The sequence below is a fragment of the Cygnus atratus genome, chromosome 2, assembly GCF_013377495.2.
Source record: "Cygnus atratus isolate AKBS03 ecotype Queensland, Australia chromosome 2, CAtr_DNAZoo_HiC_assembly, whole genome shotgun sequence".
Taxonomy (NCBI): domain Eukaryota; kingdom Metazoa; phylum Chordata; class Aves; order Anseriformes; family Anatidae; genus Cygnus; species Cygnus atratus.
The window spans coordinates 84,529,214-84,549,612 of NC_066363.1; the positions used below are offsets into that span (position 1 = coordinate 84,529,214).

Genomic DNA, 20,399 nt, shown 5'->3' on the forward strand with positions numbered 1-20,399 from the left:
TTGCTACACAAAAAAAAAAGGGATTACCTTGACAACAATGTAGCAAACTCCTAATAAACGACGTGATCGCTGGAACTTAACAAGCGCTGCCAAACCCTAAACGGTTCTGTCAAGAAAATACTGAAAAATACTTCATAACAAGTCCAGCATTTCATAGTTTAATATAAAATACTATGTTCTGTGGCTTTTACCAAAGGGGAAAGGAGGGGGGGAAGGCTTCTTCACTAGTCTTCTTGGACAGACCTTCAAAATTTACCCAGAGGCATTCAAGTATGCCTTTAAACCCCCATAATATCCTAAGATTTTGTTTCATTAAAGATGTAGAGGGGTTCTGAAGAATGCAGTTCCACTCACAACCTGAAAAAGGTCCAGGAAAATTGAAAGCTTTTCTTCTAATTTCACAGAAAAAGCAGAGCAAAACGGTGAATCAGTTGCATCTGCAACACCTCTGAGCATCCCCAAAATATCTCCAGAAAGATGACATGTAAAATCTGAAGCAGGTAACTGATGACAAAAGGATACATGACAAACAATTAGAGTTACTGCCAGCAGAACATATCCAACTATAGTTGTAATCAGCCCTTCAAAGTGAGATGCTTGAACCTGGAGGGAGGAAAAAAAAAAAAAAAAAAAGGAATATTTATCAGTCTCTTAGAAGATTACATCTCTTTTTCACATAATTAAGACAGAGTCCAAATCTCAACTCTTCAAGAAGAATGACAAGTTAATTTAGTTTTTACATATTTTAATCTGCTAGTTTTTTGGTAGCTCCAGCAAGAGTAGAAAATATTCTATTGACTGGAAGTCACACAATACTTTTTTCATTCATGTAACAACCTTTTTGCTGTCCTAATTTTCAAGAAAGGCAGAAAGAAGACCACAGTAATTATAGACCTGTCAGTCTCACTGGTAAATTTTACAAGTACCTGGTAAACTTATGGAGAAGCTTATTCTAGGAGTTACTGAAAAACACCTTAAAGACAACTATTCATTGGTAACAGCCAAGACAGAAAGGAAAGCCAACACAGGGGAAAGTCCTGTTTAACAAATGTCATTTCCTTTTATAACAAGGTCACCCAACTAGTTGACCAAGGCAAGCCAGTTGATGTAATCTTTCTGGGTTTCAGCAAAGCTTCTGATACTGTTTCTCACAGTATCCTCCTGGACAAAGGTCAGCATACATCTAAACCAACACCTAATATGATGCGTGAACAATTTGCTGACAGGTCAGACTCGAAGGCTTTTAGTAAATGGGCTTATATTACGCTGGCAGCCAGTCACTAGTGGGGTTCCTCAAGGCCCCATTTTAGGGCCATATCTCTTTAATGTTTTTATAAATTATCTGGATGCAGGACTCAGATGTACACTAAGCAAGTTTGCAGACAACACTAAACCACGAGGAGCTGTTGACTCCCTTGAGTGCAGACAGGCCTCGCAGAGAGATACTGACAAAGAGAGCTGAGCAATCATCAGCATGAAGTGTAACGAGAGCAAGTGCTGGATTCTGCACCAGGGAAGGGGCAACCATGGATATACATACAGACTGGGGACAAGAGGCTGGAGAGCAGCCCTGTGGAAAGGAATCTGGGGGTTCCAGCTGACAGCAAGTTGAACATGAGCCAGCAGTTCACCCTGGCAGCCAAAAGACCCAGCCGTGTCCAGGGTTGCATCAAACACAGCACTGCTAACTAGTCAAGGAAAGGGATTGTCCTGCACTAGTCTGTGCTGCTGCAGCCTCACCTTGAGCACTGTGTGCAGTTTTGGGTGCCACGGTATAAAAAGGACAAAAAAGGCCAAAACACTATTAGACAGCATCCACAGGAAGGCAACAAAGATGGTGCAGGGTGTAGAGGACAAAACATAGGAGCTGCAGCTGAGGTGCCTTGGTTTGTTCAGCCCAGAGCAGAGCAGGCCGAGGGGAGGCCTCATGGCAGCCTGCAGCTCCCTCACGAGGGGAGCGGAGGGGCAGGCGCTGAGCTCTGCTCTCTGGGGACAGCGACAGGACCCGAGGGAACGGCATGGAGCTGGGACAGGGGAGGGTCAGGCTGGGGGTTAGGAAAAGGTTCTGCACCCAGAGGGTGGTCGGGCACTGGGACAGGCTCCACAGGGCAGTGGTCACAGCACCGAGCCTGCTGGAGTTCAGGAAGGGTTTGGACAGTGTTCTCAGACACATGGTCTGATTTTTGGGTGGTGCTGTGTGGAGCCAGGAGTTGGACTCATTGACCCCTGTGGGTCCCTTCCAAATCAGTATATTCTATCATTAACCTCCATATATGAAACAAAGTGTTATCTTACACCACCTCCTAGCCTTCACCTAACTACCATCACCAAATCTAACAGTTTCCCACTACACACTAAAACTGTACATGAACAAGACTGCTGTTAACAAAAATACAAAGAATACCATACATGCATTTTTTGTAAAAGGAAGAAACCTCACTTGAAAGTTAAATAATGGAAGAAGTGTGAAAGAGTGAGAGAACATTTTTAAACAGATTACAAAAAGTTTTTTTTTTTTTTTTTTTTTTTTTAAAAACAGACTTCCAGGTTACTATTCATATCACAAATAAAAGTGTAAAGATCCTACAAAAATACTGCGATTACAATAAACAGTGGCTGCTTTTACATTTTGCAAGTATAAAACAGTACTTACATATTCCTCAAAGCCCAGGCCAACAATGGAGAAGTGACCAATGTGGTATGGACAAAATGCTGCATAATGTAAGCAAAAAGGAAAAAAAAAAGGCCATCAGAACTGCTAACCAGAGCCCTATTTACAGTATGTATAGTACAACACGGTAATTATTCTACTTCTCAACAATGTTGATAAAAAACTCAAAAAACTTTATGCAAATATTTGTGCTATACTTCCACCATTTTATGAAGTCAGGTTAGAACTCACACTGAAAGACTAAACAATATAAACCTGCACAAACTAAGATGAGAGTCTTCCCCTTAGCTCGTATTGCAGTGCTGTAAATTAATTCCATTTCCTAGTCTTACATACTAGATTGATATCATTCTCATGCATACACTGCTGCAGGAACCTGTCTGAATACTTACTTTCCCACACTTACGATTCACTTTTACTGCTCTCACTTTTAGGATTACGAAAAATGAAAGCTCTGAAGGTAACAAGGAGAGACAACAGTCCAGAGAAGGGATATGGAGAAACTGAGGAGGCTTTTACTTCTACCCTGAATTACCGTATTAAGAACTATCACCATTCCTGACAACTCACACTCTCGCCAGTTCTGAGGTCTCAGGAGGAATGAATTCAAACACACAGTACTTTTGCCACTTCCTGACATCTCAGTATTCGTAACAAGACCAAACAGTCATTTTAGCTCACTCTGTGGTCTAACTAAGCTCCAAAGGACTAAAGAGTTCAAAGCTTACTTTCCTATGGGACTAGAGGGATGCAACAAGAAAGTAAAAGAGAAGCGATGACTTTTGGCTATTTTGCCTTCATTTTTGCCTATAACCTTCATTTTTGCCTATACAGCCTTCAATGGTGACCTTAGAGGTCTTTTCCAACCTAAATGATTCTATGATAACCCACTCTGGGTACTACTGTAGACCAAACGTACCCCCAAACAAAAAGCATAAAGATTTTTCTCTCTCGTCCTCATCTCTATACAAACCAACATATCAAAAAACTGCAAAAAAGATTTATCAGGACATGCACTACCCTGAACAACGATCAGAAAATCTTAATTCTAAGGCCCCTAAAAAAACCTTAGCAGTTGCTGGGAAGGGCAAAAATATGAAAGATAGGCGGAGGTCTCAAGTCCTTCATGCCCAGTGAGAACAAGAGAAAAGTCAGATGAAAAAAACACAACCACAACTCCTACAGACAGCAAATTCATGACTTAAAAGCCATATGTTTTTTATTTTGAATGCTTATGAGATTATAGTACACAGTTTATCACGTTTTCTAAAATAATGTTCTTTAAAAGAGAATTTTTAATAGACCCTTTTCAATAGGGAGCATGAAGGAGCATAAATCCCTCTGAGTACAATAACGAGCTACAGCACTATGAATTAACTCAGAACATAATCAACTTGAAGAGAAATACAGGAGAACTTTTGGACCAGTAATGTTCTTTCCAAAGATCCAAATTCTTTCCCTCTGTTTTATCTCCTAGTAAGTACTTCCTGTGACATTTGAACTCACCATGACTGTGAAACTAACAACTAGAGATTTGGCAATCCCAAGTTAGGCAGCACTACTTAGCAGGGAAGATACTAAAAACAGGTTTGAGACAGATTAAATAGCCAGATCTCCATCTCACTTGCTCTGGAAAGTCATTCACCTTCTATTCTGTTAGTTTCCCATCTGGAAAACACATTCAGAGCTACTGAAAAACCATCTATATGACAACTTTGGTGATTATTCTTGTTATTCAGCTGTTCTTAAATCTAAATAAAAGATGTAGGTATTTCAGAGTTATCAGCTATGTACAAGCCTAAATTTTATAGCAATTAAAAGCCTGCCAATTAATCTCTGGTAATTAATTTTAATCTGTAGTTGTCAGAAAGAAAAAACTCAAGTATATTCCTACACTCTTATTAGAAAAGTTACAGTTTCTGGTGAATTAAAATTTACATTATGATTCTTTTTACTTTATTTTGATCTCATTTGTTTCAGTAACTAAATGCTCAAAATCACTAGTTTGGTATTGTGAGCTTTACTTTGCAAGGGAAAATATCCTATCTACAGTATAGCTTCAGTTTTTAAGGCTTTAAGTCTTTTGCTAAGGAAGACCACTTAAAAAAAAAAGGCATCATAACCAATCTATTTTTATGATGATAATTAAGAGCAAGTGAAATTTTACGTCCAGTGTCTCTTCAAGACTATAAAATGATCTACCTTGCATGTAAAATAATGCTGCTTCTGCACAAACTTGCGTCAAATTAACAGCACAAATGAGCCTGACCACTGTATTCAGAAAGGTAGTAGCAGAGGTGAAACAGGCAAAATTAAGGCACAGTGAAGGACTGTTATTCTCCAGTGTCACTCGAGGTACAAGGTACAAACAGAACTGAAACTAAACCACAATCTAATGCCTCTCAGGAGGATCTCAAAAAATACACGTTTCTAAATTTGTTAGCGCCACCTCCCCCCCTATTTTTTTTCTAAAAAGTAAGTCAGACTAATTTAGTTGTATGAACTAAGGAAAGCTGTTCGGTATTTGTCTAGGACACAAAATGGAATTATATTTGACAACTTTACAGAGTCAGCTACATTCTTGTCTTGCCTTCTCCCTCCAGTTTTGAGCTCATAAATGGATTCTTGATCTAAGAAGTAATGTGACTATATCTAAGGAAAACTATAAAAAGAAGCGTACCCAACTCATTCCTATAGGTACTGCAATTGCTCACAAATGAAATTCCACGAGGTTCCTCCTTTAATTTAGCAGTATTCCAAAAATACTATTTCCTGTGATCTAGCTGACATGATTAAGTTTTTCTAGATTTCCTATTTCAAACTAAACACTTAAAGGAATTAAATGATAATGCTAAAAGCAATAAAGATTTATTATTTGTATTCTGAGTGCATTTGTGGTTCTATTCTTAAAAGCTACAACATCTATTTAGCTTTAAAATTAGTCTGAATTATTACTTTACAAAGAAATAACTTTTTTAAACTAAGAGCAAATGATACTTACCAAACACAAGTATGAACAATGTATTTAAAGATACCACCCAAAACACATGTTCCTGTGAGGAGTACGGGGGAGGAAGGGAAGAAGAAAAGAGTACATAAATGTCAGTCATTTAAATAAGTGACTTTTTTGTTTTTATCTAAACTTATTTCAACTGTCTCTTATTACCAGAACTTGCATGTCTCATGTTAGGGCAGATTATGAAAACATCTGTTTATTCATGGATACCTACCTGGATAAGAACATTAGTATTTGGCTTTAACATTTTTATTTTTACAGAATAAGCTTTGATTTTAAAATCAGTATCAATAGTTCCCTTTAAAAGCAGTTACACAAAGTGTATATGAATATTTGTTTTATAAATAAGAAAAGTTTCTTTTGAATTTTAACAATTAGTTTGTAAAAGAAACCTATCAACAAAACTGATAGCATTAACTCTAGAACTGACAGCACTATTAATACTTTTAGCTAAGATGTGAACTCAGCTATAAGTACACTGGAATTTTAATTATTATTGAGATCAATTACTAATGATGTAAGCTACTTTATTTCAAACATGAGATATGACATTAAAAGATAAGACCTTTTATTTCAAACATGAGATGTTTATCCACTAAACTATCTAGTGAACAAGTTAATATATAAGAATTCTATTTCTTTCACACACAAAATAAAGCAAAAATTATACTGCTGGAAGACAGCAAAACTTATTGTTCCCTTTAAAATATAAAAGGCTTCTATTCTTAAAATAAGAGATCTATCAGATGATATCTGATGAATGTAACTGTGATGAGTTAAAGTTTGTTGCCATTGACTCTGCACTCCCTTCCCTCTGAACTCAAAGTATGGTATCCCCCACAATCAGGTGGGATGGGCAGCAGAGAGAATCTTACAAGTAAACTGTAAGAAACTGCCCACTAGATGATATGCATTATACATAAGAGTTTGTCAGGGAGATAATCAACATGGGCTCACCAACAGACAAGTGTTAAAAAGCAGATTTTTAAGGAATGCTTTGCTCAATTTTCTTAACCAGAAAAAAAAGAAATTGAATCAATTTAAAAGATATAACTTTCACTAGGCTAACTACTGTGAAGATCTTAAACAAGATTTAATACTGATATCAATTAAAATAACATGCAATGGGGAAAAAATTCTAGGGGGTAATAAAAAAAGCCAACGAAGTCAAGAAACATAACTAAAGATTTTACATTCTAAAATCTAGTGTATACTAAAAAAAAAAAAATCACTGTTGCTATTTTGTTGGTATTAAGGCAAACTAGAGAAGGCGAAATGAGGGCACTGCTTTAATAACAACATAAAGAGTAAAACTTATAACTAGAACAGGTATATATATCCAGTGTATGCTTATAAAAAACTGTCTGATTTTTATTTACAACAGAGCACATGATCCAAAGTCTTTTAAGATTTTCAACTTTTATGCCACTAACAGCACTCCACTATGTGAAACTCCTAAAAATATACAATTTGCTTCGTCATGATATCATATGAAAATCTCTTTAAAGAATTTACATCAAATGAAAATAAGGACTTCAAATAGAATGATTACATTAAAAAAAAAAGTTTTTTTTTTTTTTAAGACAAGCCTGTTATAGAAATTCTTGAAATGCAAGATTTCACTTACTAAAAAAACCAGAGATCCATCAAGCCCAAGCATCTGTGAAGATAAAGTTAGTTTTATTCATCAGAAAAATGCAAGTAACATGTCTAATATTGGCATCACAGAAGCCTTTTACACTCTGATTTTCATGTCCAATAGTCAAGAGTTTTTCTATTGCTCAGTCAACACAATCCAGAGACAAATTCTTAACGATAAAGGTAGAAACTAAGTTCTCATTAAATACAGTATACTTAGCTGATGAAAGGCAGCGATATCCATATAAAATATCTTTATATATATGACAAACCACCCACGTTAACTGCCTAATTTATAAGGCTACTTCTATCCAAGATCTTAAAGAATTTAACAAAGATTTTGTATTTATAAGAAATTTTAGTGTTTGAACTGCTATTTAAAAATCATTTAAACAATGCAGTATTAAAACAAGGAGCATTTTTTTTTGCTTCCTGGTTTCAAAATATGATCTTACGTTTCACTGAGAGAAGTGGAAGAGTATTATTTTTACCTTCAATGCAAAAAAGTAACTAGTAACTGGATAATGTTGCTATGTCATATGCTACTAAATTTAGAACAGAATTGGTTTACAGCTAGGGAAGACAGGAAACAAATCCACCATCATTCTGCACAGCTCTTACGAGAAGCATCCACAGACCTGCCAAAAATAGGATGTCTATTTCTCCACACTTCAAGGATTTTCTATTATTTTAGTCCTGACACTCATATGATTACTGCTATAAAGTTCCAGGCTCAAAGCTAATTTCTTCCAGGGTTTTGTGCTACAAGTTGTACATACTGTACAAAGTAAACAAAGATGCAAAGATATTTTTGAAAATTCAGAAAGCTTGCATGTTATTTTCACAAGATGAAACAGCAGAGAAGCCTTCCCCCCTTTTGATATTAAATGTTAACTAGAGATCTATTGCCTATGCCAGCAATAGGATTAGAAACGGTTATGTGACTTTCCTAAAATTTATTTCTATATTCATGGAGAGACATCAAAACATTTCCCATTAGGAATATACTAACATTTCCTAGAACATAAGTTAAGTTCAAAAACAAAGACTTCCCTCTTGATGTACACAATAAAAGGGTTCAGAAACCTGAGCGTATGTATGCTCTTTTTCATTGAATACCTTTCAAAACAAACTAAGCATCTTTCCATTAGATACATGCAAAGATCATGACCTGTCCCTGACATGATTTTGGCTGGGATAGAGTTAATTTTCTTCATACAGGCTTATATGATGCTGTGTTTTGGATTTTTGATGAAAATCGGGGTGATAGTACACTGATGGTTTTAGTTGATGCAGAGCAGTGCTTACAGAGTAATTTTCTGCTTCTCATACTGCCCTGCCAGCAAGGAGGCTGGGGGTGCATATGAAGCTGGGGGGGATGTAACCAGCGTAGCTGACTCAAACTGATCAAACAGATAGATCCATACCATATGTCATGCCCAGCAATAACAGCTGGGGGGAAAAAGGTGGAAGGTGGGGACATTCGGAGTGATGATGTTTGTCTTCTCAAGATGACATCACGCATTAATGATGAGCCTTGCTTTCCTGGGCGTGGCTGAACACCTGCCTGCTGATGGGAAACAGCAACAAACTCCTCGGTTTGCTCTGCTTGTGTGCATGGTTTTTGCTTTACCTAGAAAGCTGTCTGTATCTCAGCCCATCAGTTCTTGCACTTTTACCTTCCCTATTCTCTCCCCAACTCCACCTGGGGGTTGTGAGTGAGTGGCTGTTTGGTACTTAGCTGCTTGTCCCTCGTGATGAAACTTGAATTTCTTGACCTTGTTCAAAGCAACAACTGTAACAAACAACTGTCTGCCTTGGGCACCAGCGGTAATGGTAAATGAAATGAAGCTGTTTCATCTACCTTCAGGTAGATTTTGTTGTATGGAGTGAGCTTTGAACTCAGATGTTGATCTAAACCAGCCACAAAAAGTAGTTCTTGAGCTCTGATAGTTCTCTATCTGATTACAGAGTACATCTCATGTCTAACTATGGAACCTGTGATCCATAAACAAAACAGAAGCAGTACTGTATTAAAACGCTCCATCATTTTTTATGAAGTATATTTGTCTTTTTCAAATACATAAAGTACCTAACCAAAATTTCAGGTTTCTTTAGTAGTTTTGATGTTATCGATGCTTTCATGAATATAAAAGTATTAAACTATAATCAACAACACAACGCGCTGTTCGTATGACCTAGCATCCTTAATGCAAACTGTAATTGATTTCTAAACCTGACCAAATTGAAGACTTCAGAAAGGTCTCTGCTAATAGATTTTAAGCTGTTACTGAACTACACATCAATGAAATGACTTTTTGATGTTTAGGAGTATAGTAATATTTTATTTCTAATACAGTGACCTTTTCGGGTTTGTAAAGGACTCTTACTACCAGTTTTCACACTAGACAACAATATCCAAATATATCCCTGATGGATTTTATTACCGAAATGCTATGATTCATTTCAAGTATAAATCAGAAAGAAATAAGTAGAAATAAGTCACTGAAGTTATTCTTACTCACTCGCTCCCAAGTAAGCTCTTCTGCTGCTCGATCCCATTCCAAAGCATTCCAGTTCATGTCATCTGAGGAGACAAGAGCCATTTTTACAGCTGTCAGACTCACCCCAAACCAGATTCAACTACTCCATGCTATGCTTTAAATAAACAAAAGGGCTTATGCGCGTAACGTTCAACTCATGAATGCTGATAGCTTTTCAGCAAGCATATGCTTTAATACTCAAAAGAAATATACGAAATTTGCAAAACCAAAAAGATAAATAATCTGAAGTGGGAAGTTATACAATTAGCTTCCTTGAGTTATGACAGCTCGATTTTCAAGTTTCACTTATATTTTAAAAAAATTAGAACATTACTGTTTTGAGTCACCTGTTACCTTGTGCTCCATTGTTTGCATCTGCTGCATCTTCTACTACAGCATCTTCTTCATCTTCATTATCCTCCTCTTCTTCATCTACTTGTTCTTCTTGAATTTCAGGGTTCTCGCCTACAACTACATTCTCAGCAGCTGGGTTAGCAGGTTGATCAAGCACAGCATTTTCAACACCGCCATTTGCAACAGCCTGAGCCTGCAGAAACAGGTTACTAGCACTCAGTTAAATTGATTATACTCTTTGTACTTTATCTTGTATCCAGGAAAAACAAAAAGTGTATCAAATAATATTTATTTATTTAGGTAAGCATTGAGAAGCAACAATTTCTCTCTTAAAAGAAAGAGAGAGACATTCAAGACTTCTTCACAGAACAGCTGAGGTTGGGAGTGGCCTCTAGAGGTCATCTAGTCATCCCACCTACTCAGAGTCAGCTACAGCAGATTGCTCAGCGCTGTTTCCAGATGTTTTTCAGTAACTCCACCACCTCTCTAGGCAACCTGTTTCAGCAGCAGATTGCCCTTACAGTAAAAAAGGCGTTATGCAATTTCTATTTTGATTTGTGCCTATTACTTTCTGTTCTGTCACTCCATACTACCAAGACGACTCTGCCTCCGTCTTTTACACCCTCCAATCCAGCATTTATACACACTCATGAGGTCCACCCTGAGCATTTTTTCTCCAGGCTGAATGGTTCCATCTCTCTCAGCTTCTCGTTGTATGTCAGATGTTCCAGTCCTTTAATCATTTCTGTCGGATCTTTGCTGTACTCACTCCACTACATCCCTGCCCCTATTGGACTGGGAAGCCCAGAACTGAACACGGCACTCCAAGTGTGGTCTCACCAGTGTTCAACAGAGAACCCTTCTTGAACTTATAAAAACTGTCATTATATTAGAAAGATGATAATTCAGAGACAACCCAAGTGAGTCATAAAACTTAAGATTTGTATCTTGCTCTTTAAAAAGTTGATATTTATCACAAGAAAATAAAATTTTAATCAAGTATTCTCCCCCATGCATGTACCACCTGTATCATCTTTTCTTCCACCTAAGAGTCTTGTGTAAGCACTAAAAGCATACATGTGAATTAAGGAGGCGGGGAGGGCAGAGAATCTCCAACTTCCAAGGTTTCACAAAACCTCCAACTACTTATACAACAGTGAACTGAAATACTTGTGAAAAAGACAAATGTGGCATCTTCATTTACTATGGCTGACAATTCAGCTTTATATGTACAAAATTCTCTTCAAAAAGTGCAAAAGATACGGACGTAGTCGTAAGAATCCAAACAATTTTAAAGTTACAAAAATTATACTGAAACAAATTCATTATCATTCCATTCAATAGAACTTCAAGAACAGAACAGCGATGAGTTTATATAGAAGCACGTGTTCAGTCTCTTAATGTACAAATCAAATACACTGCACTAAGATGGGTTCTGATAATGCAGTTATTCACATCAACGTATTTCCTAAATTTATTATGAACTATTGGGCAGTTAAGTTTTACCTCATTTTGTTGACCAACACCATTGAGTGGCTGCTGCTGATTTTGTTCCAACCACTGCGGTGCTCCTCCATGGACAATCTGTTCACGTAACCAAACAAGGCTGATAAATGCACACAGAGTGCATGTCACCACAAAACAACCCTGCAAACAGTCAGCCAGTAAGTTCTCCCTGATAAAGAGAGAAAAACATTAATTATAAATCTATTTTGCTTATCAAGACTACACTTAGTCATTGTTAACTTCCACTGACACTCTTAGTTCAAATCAACAGAAACATACATTTGTGTGAAAAGTTGAATTTATTCATTTACCTAGGTAAAGAAACTACATAGATGTAATTTTATTTAGTTTTTAAAAATCCGTTCAAAGGAGGTTTCATTTAGAAGGTTCTAAGTACCTGTATAAACATGATTTTAAGTGCCAAGATAAACACTGATTTGGAAAACGCTGTATTTCCCTCTGGTTTGGCTTTCAAAATTAAATTACTGTTTAAACAGAAATATTCCTCAGAAACAGGTGCTGACTCAAGATGAAGAGAAGCTTCAAGCGTAGTTCAGGAAAAACTATTTCCAAGAAATGCAAATGAAATACAATAGTCACTAAGTAAATTATATTGCTGTATCAAAGTTATTTCTTCTAGATATAGAATTTGGATTTGGTACAGTAGAAGATCTGTCTAAATGGCAAGATGCGCAATTTCATCCACTGAAACATTTTATCTGCTGAGCTACCCTAACCAAACAAATGGAACTGCTGGGTTTGCCTTTGACTCTATTTTTCAGGTAGTCTTTTACCCCAGACATTTACTGTTCTACACTGCACTTTAAAAATCCTAATCTATCAAGTCGTATCTAACTGTAAAGAAGGAGCAAAACAAAGTTCAGTTAGCTAGCTGAAACCAGGGTTTCAAATAATGCAGTAGGTACTTAAATTGACTTAAATAACCCTCATGCCTATTCTGGGTATCCCTTCCCACTTGTTTCCACCCTTGCATTACTCTTTAGCCACAGTAAATTTGCTCAGGAAACAGACTGACTACACTAAGTCATTTAAAATACGGAAGAAATACGCTATCACAGTACTTTGCCATTCCCCTGTGAAGTATCAGCCTGACTCTCCACGCAGCCACACAAACACTTGTGCCTGCACAACACGGTGAATACCACAGGGACCAGAAATGAAAAGATGACACAAGGTGCTATTGAAATAGACTCCGTCAAAAAAATAGATGTCAAAGTTTCACACACTATTAAGAGTTGACACATACTTGAATCCTTTATTTTCTCCCTAACTATAGATTCCATAGGCTGTAAAGAGACATCAAATAATGTGCTCCAAGTTCAGTTGTAAAATTGCAGATCCTTCTCAGTCAAGTCAGAATAAAACTTATGCTTAATGAGAGATCACAGGAAAAATACTGTTCTTAATCTCAAGTGAGTATCTCTCCCTACTATCAAAAATTAATGAAATGTAACATGCCCTGGTGCCTAAAAATCAAATAGCTCAACAGCAGGTAATTTAAAGAAAAAATTGAGATGACTTATCTAAACAAGACAGGACATTCATTCAGAATCTGCTGAACTTGCAAGTGATTCTAATCAAACTGAGTTTCACTTCCTCAGGTTTAAGAGAATGAAAAAAAAAACAGATCTAAGAAAAAAACGGAAATTCTGTTGTATTGGTAATTTACTAATTCTTTAAATGATACTGATTTAAAAAAGACTAAAAGGGACAGTACTCAATAATGTATGGTGACTGAAGCATTAAAATATAAATGCTAACTAAAATGTGAACAGATAAAAAAATCTATCGCATGAGAAATTCAGGATGAATAAAATTAATTCAGAATATAAAAATGGAGCAAAGCAAACAATATACCACTATTATATATAATAATATATACTAATATTCTACTATGTAGCATCAGGTTTAAACTGTTCTAAAATCTTGCAGAAGTACTTAAAGGATATTATTATTATTTTTAAATAATTAAAGAATTTTGAAGCATAAGTTCTCTTGACATCACATATAAATCTTCAAGCCACTAACCAGGGCCCATTTCATAAACTCAGCTTTCCATCTCCAAAGAAATCAAGTAACAGAACTTCGAAGTGAAATGATTTCTGTTGTAAAACAAAGGGCCAAACATCCCACTATGCAAAGGGAAATGGACAGTTCCTAGTGTAAAACAATGGAAGATAAAAAGCTGGAAGAAAAGGACACTGAGGGACCATTTTCACCGTTACCTGATGAGGAAGGCAATTTGTAACAAACTGGTTAAGTACTTACGTTGACAGAATATCTAATGGCAGTGTCAGTAGTGAGCTCACAGAGCCAGTAAACAAGCACTTGTAGATACGACCTGCATAACAGAAACACAAGCATAGTATAAAGTTGGTTTTGGTTATGACCTCATTTGGAAAGGATCACAGGTACCTTCTTTTCACCTGACTTTCTAAATAACTTTTATCACAAGCAAAAAATCTTAACTTTCAGTGTGTCAACAGAACTCAAGACCACATACGACATGTGGAACAAAGCTGTACTTTATGAAGTAGACATTAAAAGAACTGCCATACTGTTAGACCCAATGTTTAACTAGACCTGTCTCTAACACTGGTCACAACAACAAACGCCTAAGGAAGAGTACAGAAACAGGTTAAAGGTACTTGCAGCAATACTTCCCCAGTATATTCTCACATGTTTCACTGCCAAAATAACTGTGCTGCTTAATCCTTGATGGATTTCTTTCCTATTGATTTGTTCAATCATATTTTGAACCTGCATACACATTCTGTATCATGATAGCCAAGAGTTTCACCATTTCATCATGTGTTTCAAATCACTGCTTTATGGCTTAATATTTAATACTAGTTAATGTTAGCTTTTTACTGCCATTTTTCCGTCACAATCTTAAAACTATTGTATCCATATGTATAGCCTACTTCAGAATCAGCCACGGAAAGAATTTAAAATATTTTTAGTTTTAGTCTAGGGCAGTTTGTAATCTTGTTTACTCCATGTCCAGAAAAGTTTTTTTTCTTGCACAGAAAGGACAGGCTGTGGAAACAGGATCACCTTTTTACAGCTGACCTCGGTACTGTGCTACTTTCAAACTAAGCCAGCACCATCTACTACTAAAAGCACAGAACATACTGAGAAACTGTCTAGAGAGGTTCATTTACTGGCTTCCTGCTCTTTTGTTCAAGGGGTACTCTACTGTTTGTCGAGATGCCCTTCCAATCATTTCCTTCACTGAACGCTACATTCCTTTTCCCTTCTTTTTCATCCTCTTGGTATTTCTACCTTGTTGAAACTTTTACCTTGTTGAAATGTTTGTATTTGAAAAGTAAATTTCAAACTAGATACTGCAGCAATTTAAATGTCCTCCCTTTTCCTGCCAAATTCTTTTATTATTTATAGGCCTTTAGTTCATTTTTCTATGCAGAGTTTCACTGCTCACCTTATGTATGACTATAAAGAATTATGATGTTGATACTAACAGAAAATTTGCACTTTCATTTTTAATTGTTAGAAAAAATAAGACTACAATTCTTCTAGCCAAATGTTAATAAAGAGTATCAAATTAAAACTTCCATGCAGATTTAAGAGATGATAATTGAAGATGCATTTTACTGAAACAAGTTTAAAAGCCTTTTTATGCATTTTGTCCTATCTCAACATCATAAATGCATTGCAGTACTGGCTCAAGAGTCAAATAGCTAGAATTTCTGAGTGAAAGTAAGTTGGATGTGTCTTTGAACTAGTAGGCAGGGTTTTTTTGGCCACGCAAAACGTTGCTGCAGCAAGCAACATGTTCTTCTGTGTATATGAGTGTTACAATACAAGAAATTTATACTTACATGCAGTAAGAGGTACTACTCCCAACCACGCAAAGGCCACAAGTGTATAATGAAACCAGTATCGTATTGCTGTGCCAATACTTGTAACCAGTCCAGCAAAGATATCTTGGATTGGAAGCCGTGAAGGCATATCTGGGGAATAAACTGTGTAGAAAAGGCACTTATGAAACAGCTTTTCCTTTAAAGAAGCATTTTTGTAAAAGTCCTGCCAACTACAAAATGTTTGTACTTGACAAAAAGCCTACTGTAAGAAAAAGCATATTCTATAGATTCCCAACAGATCACTCCAAACAAATAACAAAAAATGTCATGACACATTTGTTACATTCTGTACGGAATTCATTAGGAAAATTAATAGGTTCCATGCTAGTTTTTAACTAAGAGTTTTCTGCATAGCTTTATTACATCAATTGCAGAGCCTAATTATCTCAAAATAAGCTCATGCCTGCAAGAAAAAGCAGATGCTGAATTCAGTAGTCCTCCAACTCAGTATTACCTGAAAGAGATCCCTGTTAATTACAAATCTAGTTCAACAAAAGAGCAGATGGAACAAGATAAATTACGAATTTTGCATTCTGCCAATTTATTTGTGCTAGATAATTTAGATTCCACTTGCCATCCAACAGCACAAAATCTAGCAAAGTGAAAGCACAGAAAAAACAGGAAAGATTCAAGGCAACCTATTAAGTATCTAAAGATGTTGAAATTTATGTAGAAAGGCTTTTACTTTCAATGGATATAAATTTCTACTAAGGTCACATCTATTAAGGAATATGAAGCAAGTCTCTCAGTCTACACAGACACTTTTATAATAGCAAACTTTCTCAACTTTTTAAAGTCAACACATATGTATTACATAAACCCCACCATATTCAAAAGCCAAGAACAAGAGTGACAAGGTTTTTTCTTTTGCTTTCACTTTTATTACCATAGTCAGTACATAAAAAGCTGCCTGATAGGTCATTAACGTTGAGCATATCTTCACTTTTATCAAATTACCTCTGATATCTCTACATGTAACCTATCCTTCCCCAAATGGTATGAAAATATGAAACCATATTTTTCAAATTACAGACACTGATTACCTAAAGTTTTCATTATGCATTAAACAATTAGAAGAAATCTATTTCTAATAATTTCATTACATTTAAATAGCTTCTACACACTTATATGGATGCCAAGAAGTCTTAATGTATAGTATTGATACCGAACTTGAACGAAGAAGATAAACTACAGTTAACTGTACAGACACTGCTGCCTGGATGCTTAACGGTTATGTTGAGAACAGCTGAACTTGGAGACTTCTATACATTTAACCACTAAACTTTTTTATTTTTGTCTTTTTTAAAAAAAAGACATACTTTTAACCACATAAATGACGTCAATTTTTTAAGAACTAGAAGGGAATTTTTTCCTTCCTTCTCATACAATCCTTTGACTTATAAGTCTGAGAAACACTGCTTCATGAAATCCACCTGCATCTCCCTTTTCTCTAATGAACATCCCTGCTACTTTTACTCGCATTCTTAATCACCCTTTTACTAATATCAGAGGGAAAGCCCCTACGTGAGAACAGGCCTTTTTTCTCTCCAGGGATATTTCCCTGAGTTTCTGTATTGTAAAGAGAAGAAGGGAACACAGTAGAGCAGTATCAATATGCCAAAGAATGTGGAGTTTGGTGCATTTCAACAATGTGTGGATTGTATTTGACTGAAGTAACAGCAAAACAGTAAGACAAATGTTAACGGGTTTTAATTTTCAAAGGTTCTGGTAAAGAAAAAGAAGACTAAAATATAATGCTAGGGAAGCACAGGTCTGAGAACACAGAGCAGCAATTCAAAAGCAGGGCATGTGTTTTGATGTCTAGCAATTTACAATTTGGTAGTACCATAGAAAATACTAATTAAAGACTTACTAACAATCACTCAGCTCATAGTGAACCAACATTCTTGATACTTTAAAAAGCGGATGAGCAGACATTTGTTAAGGGTACTGAAAGAACAGTTACCTGATGTGCATGTGTCACAGATTTATTATGTCACTCGAACAAAACTGAACTCAGCAGATACTCTGAAGCTTACTTTTTTAATTTTCAAAAAACATACTTTGATCGATTCTTTGGAACTCCGAAAGAGGCCACAATGAAAATGTTAACTATGCATTGATGATGTAATTGTTAGGGAGAAGTTAGAATGGCTAAAAAACAAAAACGTGTTTTAGGAATTACTGAAAACTCATACATTACAGTCCCCTCTGTGAGTGAAGATGCGCATCCTTAGTGAAGTTCAGTAAAGCTGCAGTGGCTATAAATGCTAATAATTCTATATGCTAATTTTTCTAAAGGCTTTAGGATTATTACTCAGCATTCAGATAAATGGAGAATTTAGCTCCTACTCAGAGGAGTTAAGCTACATCCCCCAAATCTTAACAGTTTGGTGATTCTTGATGATGCCAGGAGCTGGGTGGGTGGGTGCAGAGAGCAGTGTTGTATTTCTCTACTTTGCCACACCTCAGAATATGTAAAGCTTCTACTGCTATTTCTAGCTCGTTTCAACTTCTCTTCCCCTTTGAGCCATCCAAACAGAAAGGTACAACAAACAGTCCAGGAAGCTAACAAACTAAAGGGTGCTCAATTACTTCCCTATTTACATATACATTTGTTGAAATGATCCCTATCTAGTATTTTCATTCCTGTTTTACTGAGATCTGTCCAAATCATGCCCACCTAATGAAACCAGAGAAAAAGCCTACTTTCATTACTGCCCCCATTATCAACTCCTGCAACACATTCAGAAGTTTCCCAATTTTGTACCTCATGTTTGGTGTGTGTGTGTGTGTGTGTGTGTAAATCTCAGACGGATTTGGGTTAATCCTAATTCACAGAGCAGAGAGAAAAAGAACGTGGGCGGCTGCTGAGTGACTACCACTCCAGATTCCACTACTTCAAAAGGACTCAAGAACCATGATGAGAAGATAGAACTCTTCCTACACCACTCAGGTAGGTGAAATGTAATAATTCCTAGCACAACAGGAACCCCTAGTGTGCAAACATCTGTAGCACTGAAGCTTTCTACCAATGATTTTCACAGGCAATCCCCCCCGCTTGTGTCTGTCATTTGTATCTGTTTTTCTCTCCACATTCCACTTCCCACCACCAGTGCAAGGCCCAAGACTTTGCACTATTTACATCCTCCTCAATCTCCTTCTCATACTTGTCCTCCCATTCCTTCCTCCATCCCATAATTCCCATCCTAATATCTTTCCTAAAACTGTTTGAGAAGTCAATCTTCTGAGTTATTTTACCACAGTTCCTCCAAACAAAGATTTCTGCACTAGAGAACATTGAAGCAATATTTTTTTCTTACATTTCTAGCGTGAAATTCAGATTTTGGCTGAGCATGAGTTTTCACAGCTTTAGCTCAGCTTTTTTGAGCTGTCAATGCCATGGGAGCACAACCAGAAGCTTCTTGGACTCTTAGGTCACACTTGTGCACTATAACGGCTATTTTACTTGCAGAGTACTAGATTTGTAGATTTAGTTTTTTTTATTTTTATTTTTTCCTGCAATCCTAACGTCTTCAGGAACACAAATATTAATTTTCCTTCCCCAAAGCAGACAGCTCATGCCAGTAATCTTACAACGGGTACTAGACTGACATCAATAAAGTAGGAAAAATACAAGGCAGTCTTTAGAAATTTTCCTTCTCCTAGGGAGAAAAAAAAAACAAAACAAAAAAACAACAACAACAACAAAAAAAAGTAAGAAAGCAGACAATGATTAGACAATGACTTTTCAGTGAAGCAGGCTATCAATAAATTTCAGCTGGCAAAAAAATCCACAACACAAAAGTGGAAAAGAATTCCCAATGCTCTAGCTTACCAAAGTGACTGATACTTTCAGATTTATTGCAGGAAGCATTCTTAGCATTCCCATCTCCTCTGAAGCTATTTAGTAGAAGCACCACACAACTGTGTTTTGACAAACACAATAGGGATAATCTGCTGAATCTGAATAATTCCCAGTAAACTTAACAAGAAATAAAACAAACTAACACTTTCCATTTAACCTCTCCTTCCCAGCCTGTTCCAAGTACCAGACGTTAATCCAAAAGAAAACTGTACTGCACACACAATTTTCCTTCCAAGGAGATATAGAAATTATTAGCCATGATGTGGGCAGTACAGAAAGGAGCTCTCATCAGAGCAGTGTCTAAGCAATAAAAGCACATACAGGTATTCAAAAAAAAAAAACTTACGATGATGTAAATTATAATAATAACTATAAATACTAACAAAAACAGGTAACTTCACATTTATTACTTGTATTATAAAAAAAAAAAGGGTGGGGGAAGCAGCAGCAGTACAATCCCTGTACAAACCTACCTCCACAAAGAATCAATCAGCAATTTTAAACTGATACCGAAGCGACTGTCCAAGAATCTCCCTGTGTCCTAAGGGCTTACTCCCAGTGAATGAGAAAATGAGAACAGGTTGTGCAGGTTTAAGCATGCTACAAGCTTGTTCATCTCCCCCATTTATGGCTAGTTCTGACACAAGGTAGTAAGTGGCTGATTTGTGAAGCATGCAAACAGTTCCAGAGAACTCAGATATACGATCATTATGAGCTAACAAAATACAACGGAAAGTTATCTGTGGCTTTCATGCTGTTGGCCAGCAGCATTCTGAAAATGCAAATCTTTCCCTAGAAGGAATTAATGATCCTGAATGTTTTTTTGCCAGTTTATATTATACCTACGGATTTCATGCCTCCTACGAGTTTCTTCCTACAACACATCATCTTACTTTTC

The 20,399-nt window shown here is 36.4% G+C and overlaps 1 protein-coding gene across 2 annotated transcripts in view; it reads right to left on the bottom strand.

Annotated features, from left to right (window-relative positions):
• Positions 1-20,399, bottom strand: part of MARCHF6 (membrane associated ring-CH-type finger 6) — a 49,055-nt gene that overhangs the window by 19,651 nt on the left and 9,005 nt on the right. For both annotated transcript variants that reach the window (XM_035552650.1, XM_050708465.1), the window contains exons 4-13: positions 15,592-15,735; positions 14,018-14,090; positions 11,729-11,897; positions 10,223-10,415; positions 9,851-9,912; positions 7,315-7,347; positions 5,673-5,724; positions 2,654-2,712; positions 523-603; positions 28-96 (exon numbers count right to left, since the gene is read on the bottom strand). In XM_035552650.1, coding sequence (XP_035408543.1) covers positions 28-96; positions 523-603; positions 2,654-2,712; positions 5,673-5,724; positions 7,315-7,347; positions 9,851-9,912; positions 10,223-10,415; positions 11,729-11,897; positions 14,018-14,090; positions 15,592-15,735 — 935 coding nt within the window. The remainder of the gene's footprint in view (positions 1-27; positions 97-522; positions 604-2,653; positions 2,713-5,672; positions 5,725-7,314; positions 7,348-9,850; positions 9,913-10,222; positions 10,416-11,728; positions 11,898-14,017; positions 14,091-15,591; positions 15,736-20,399) is intronic.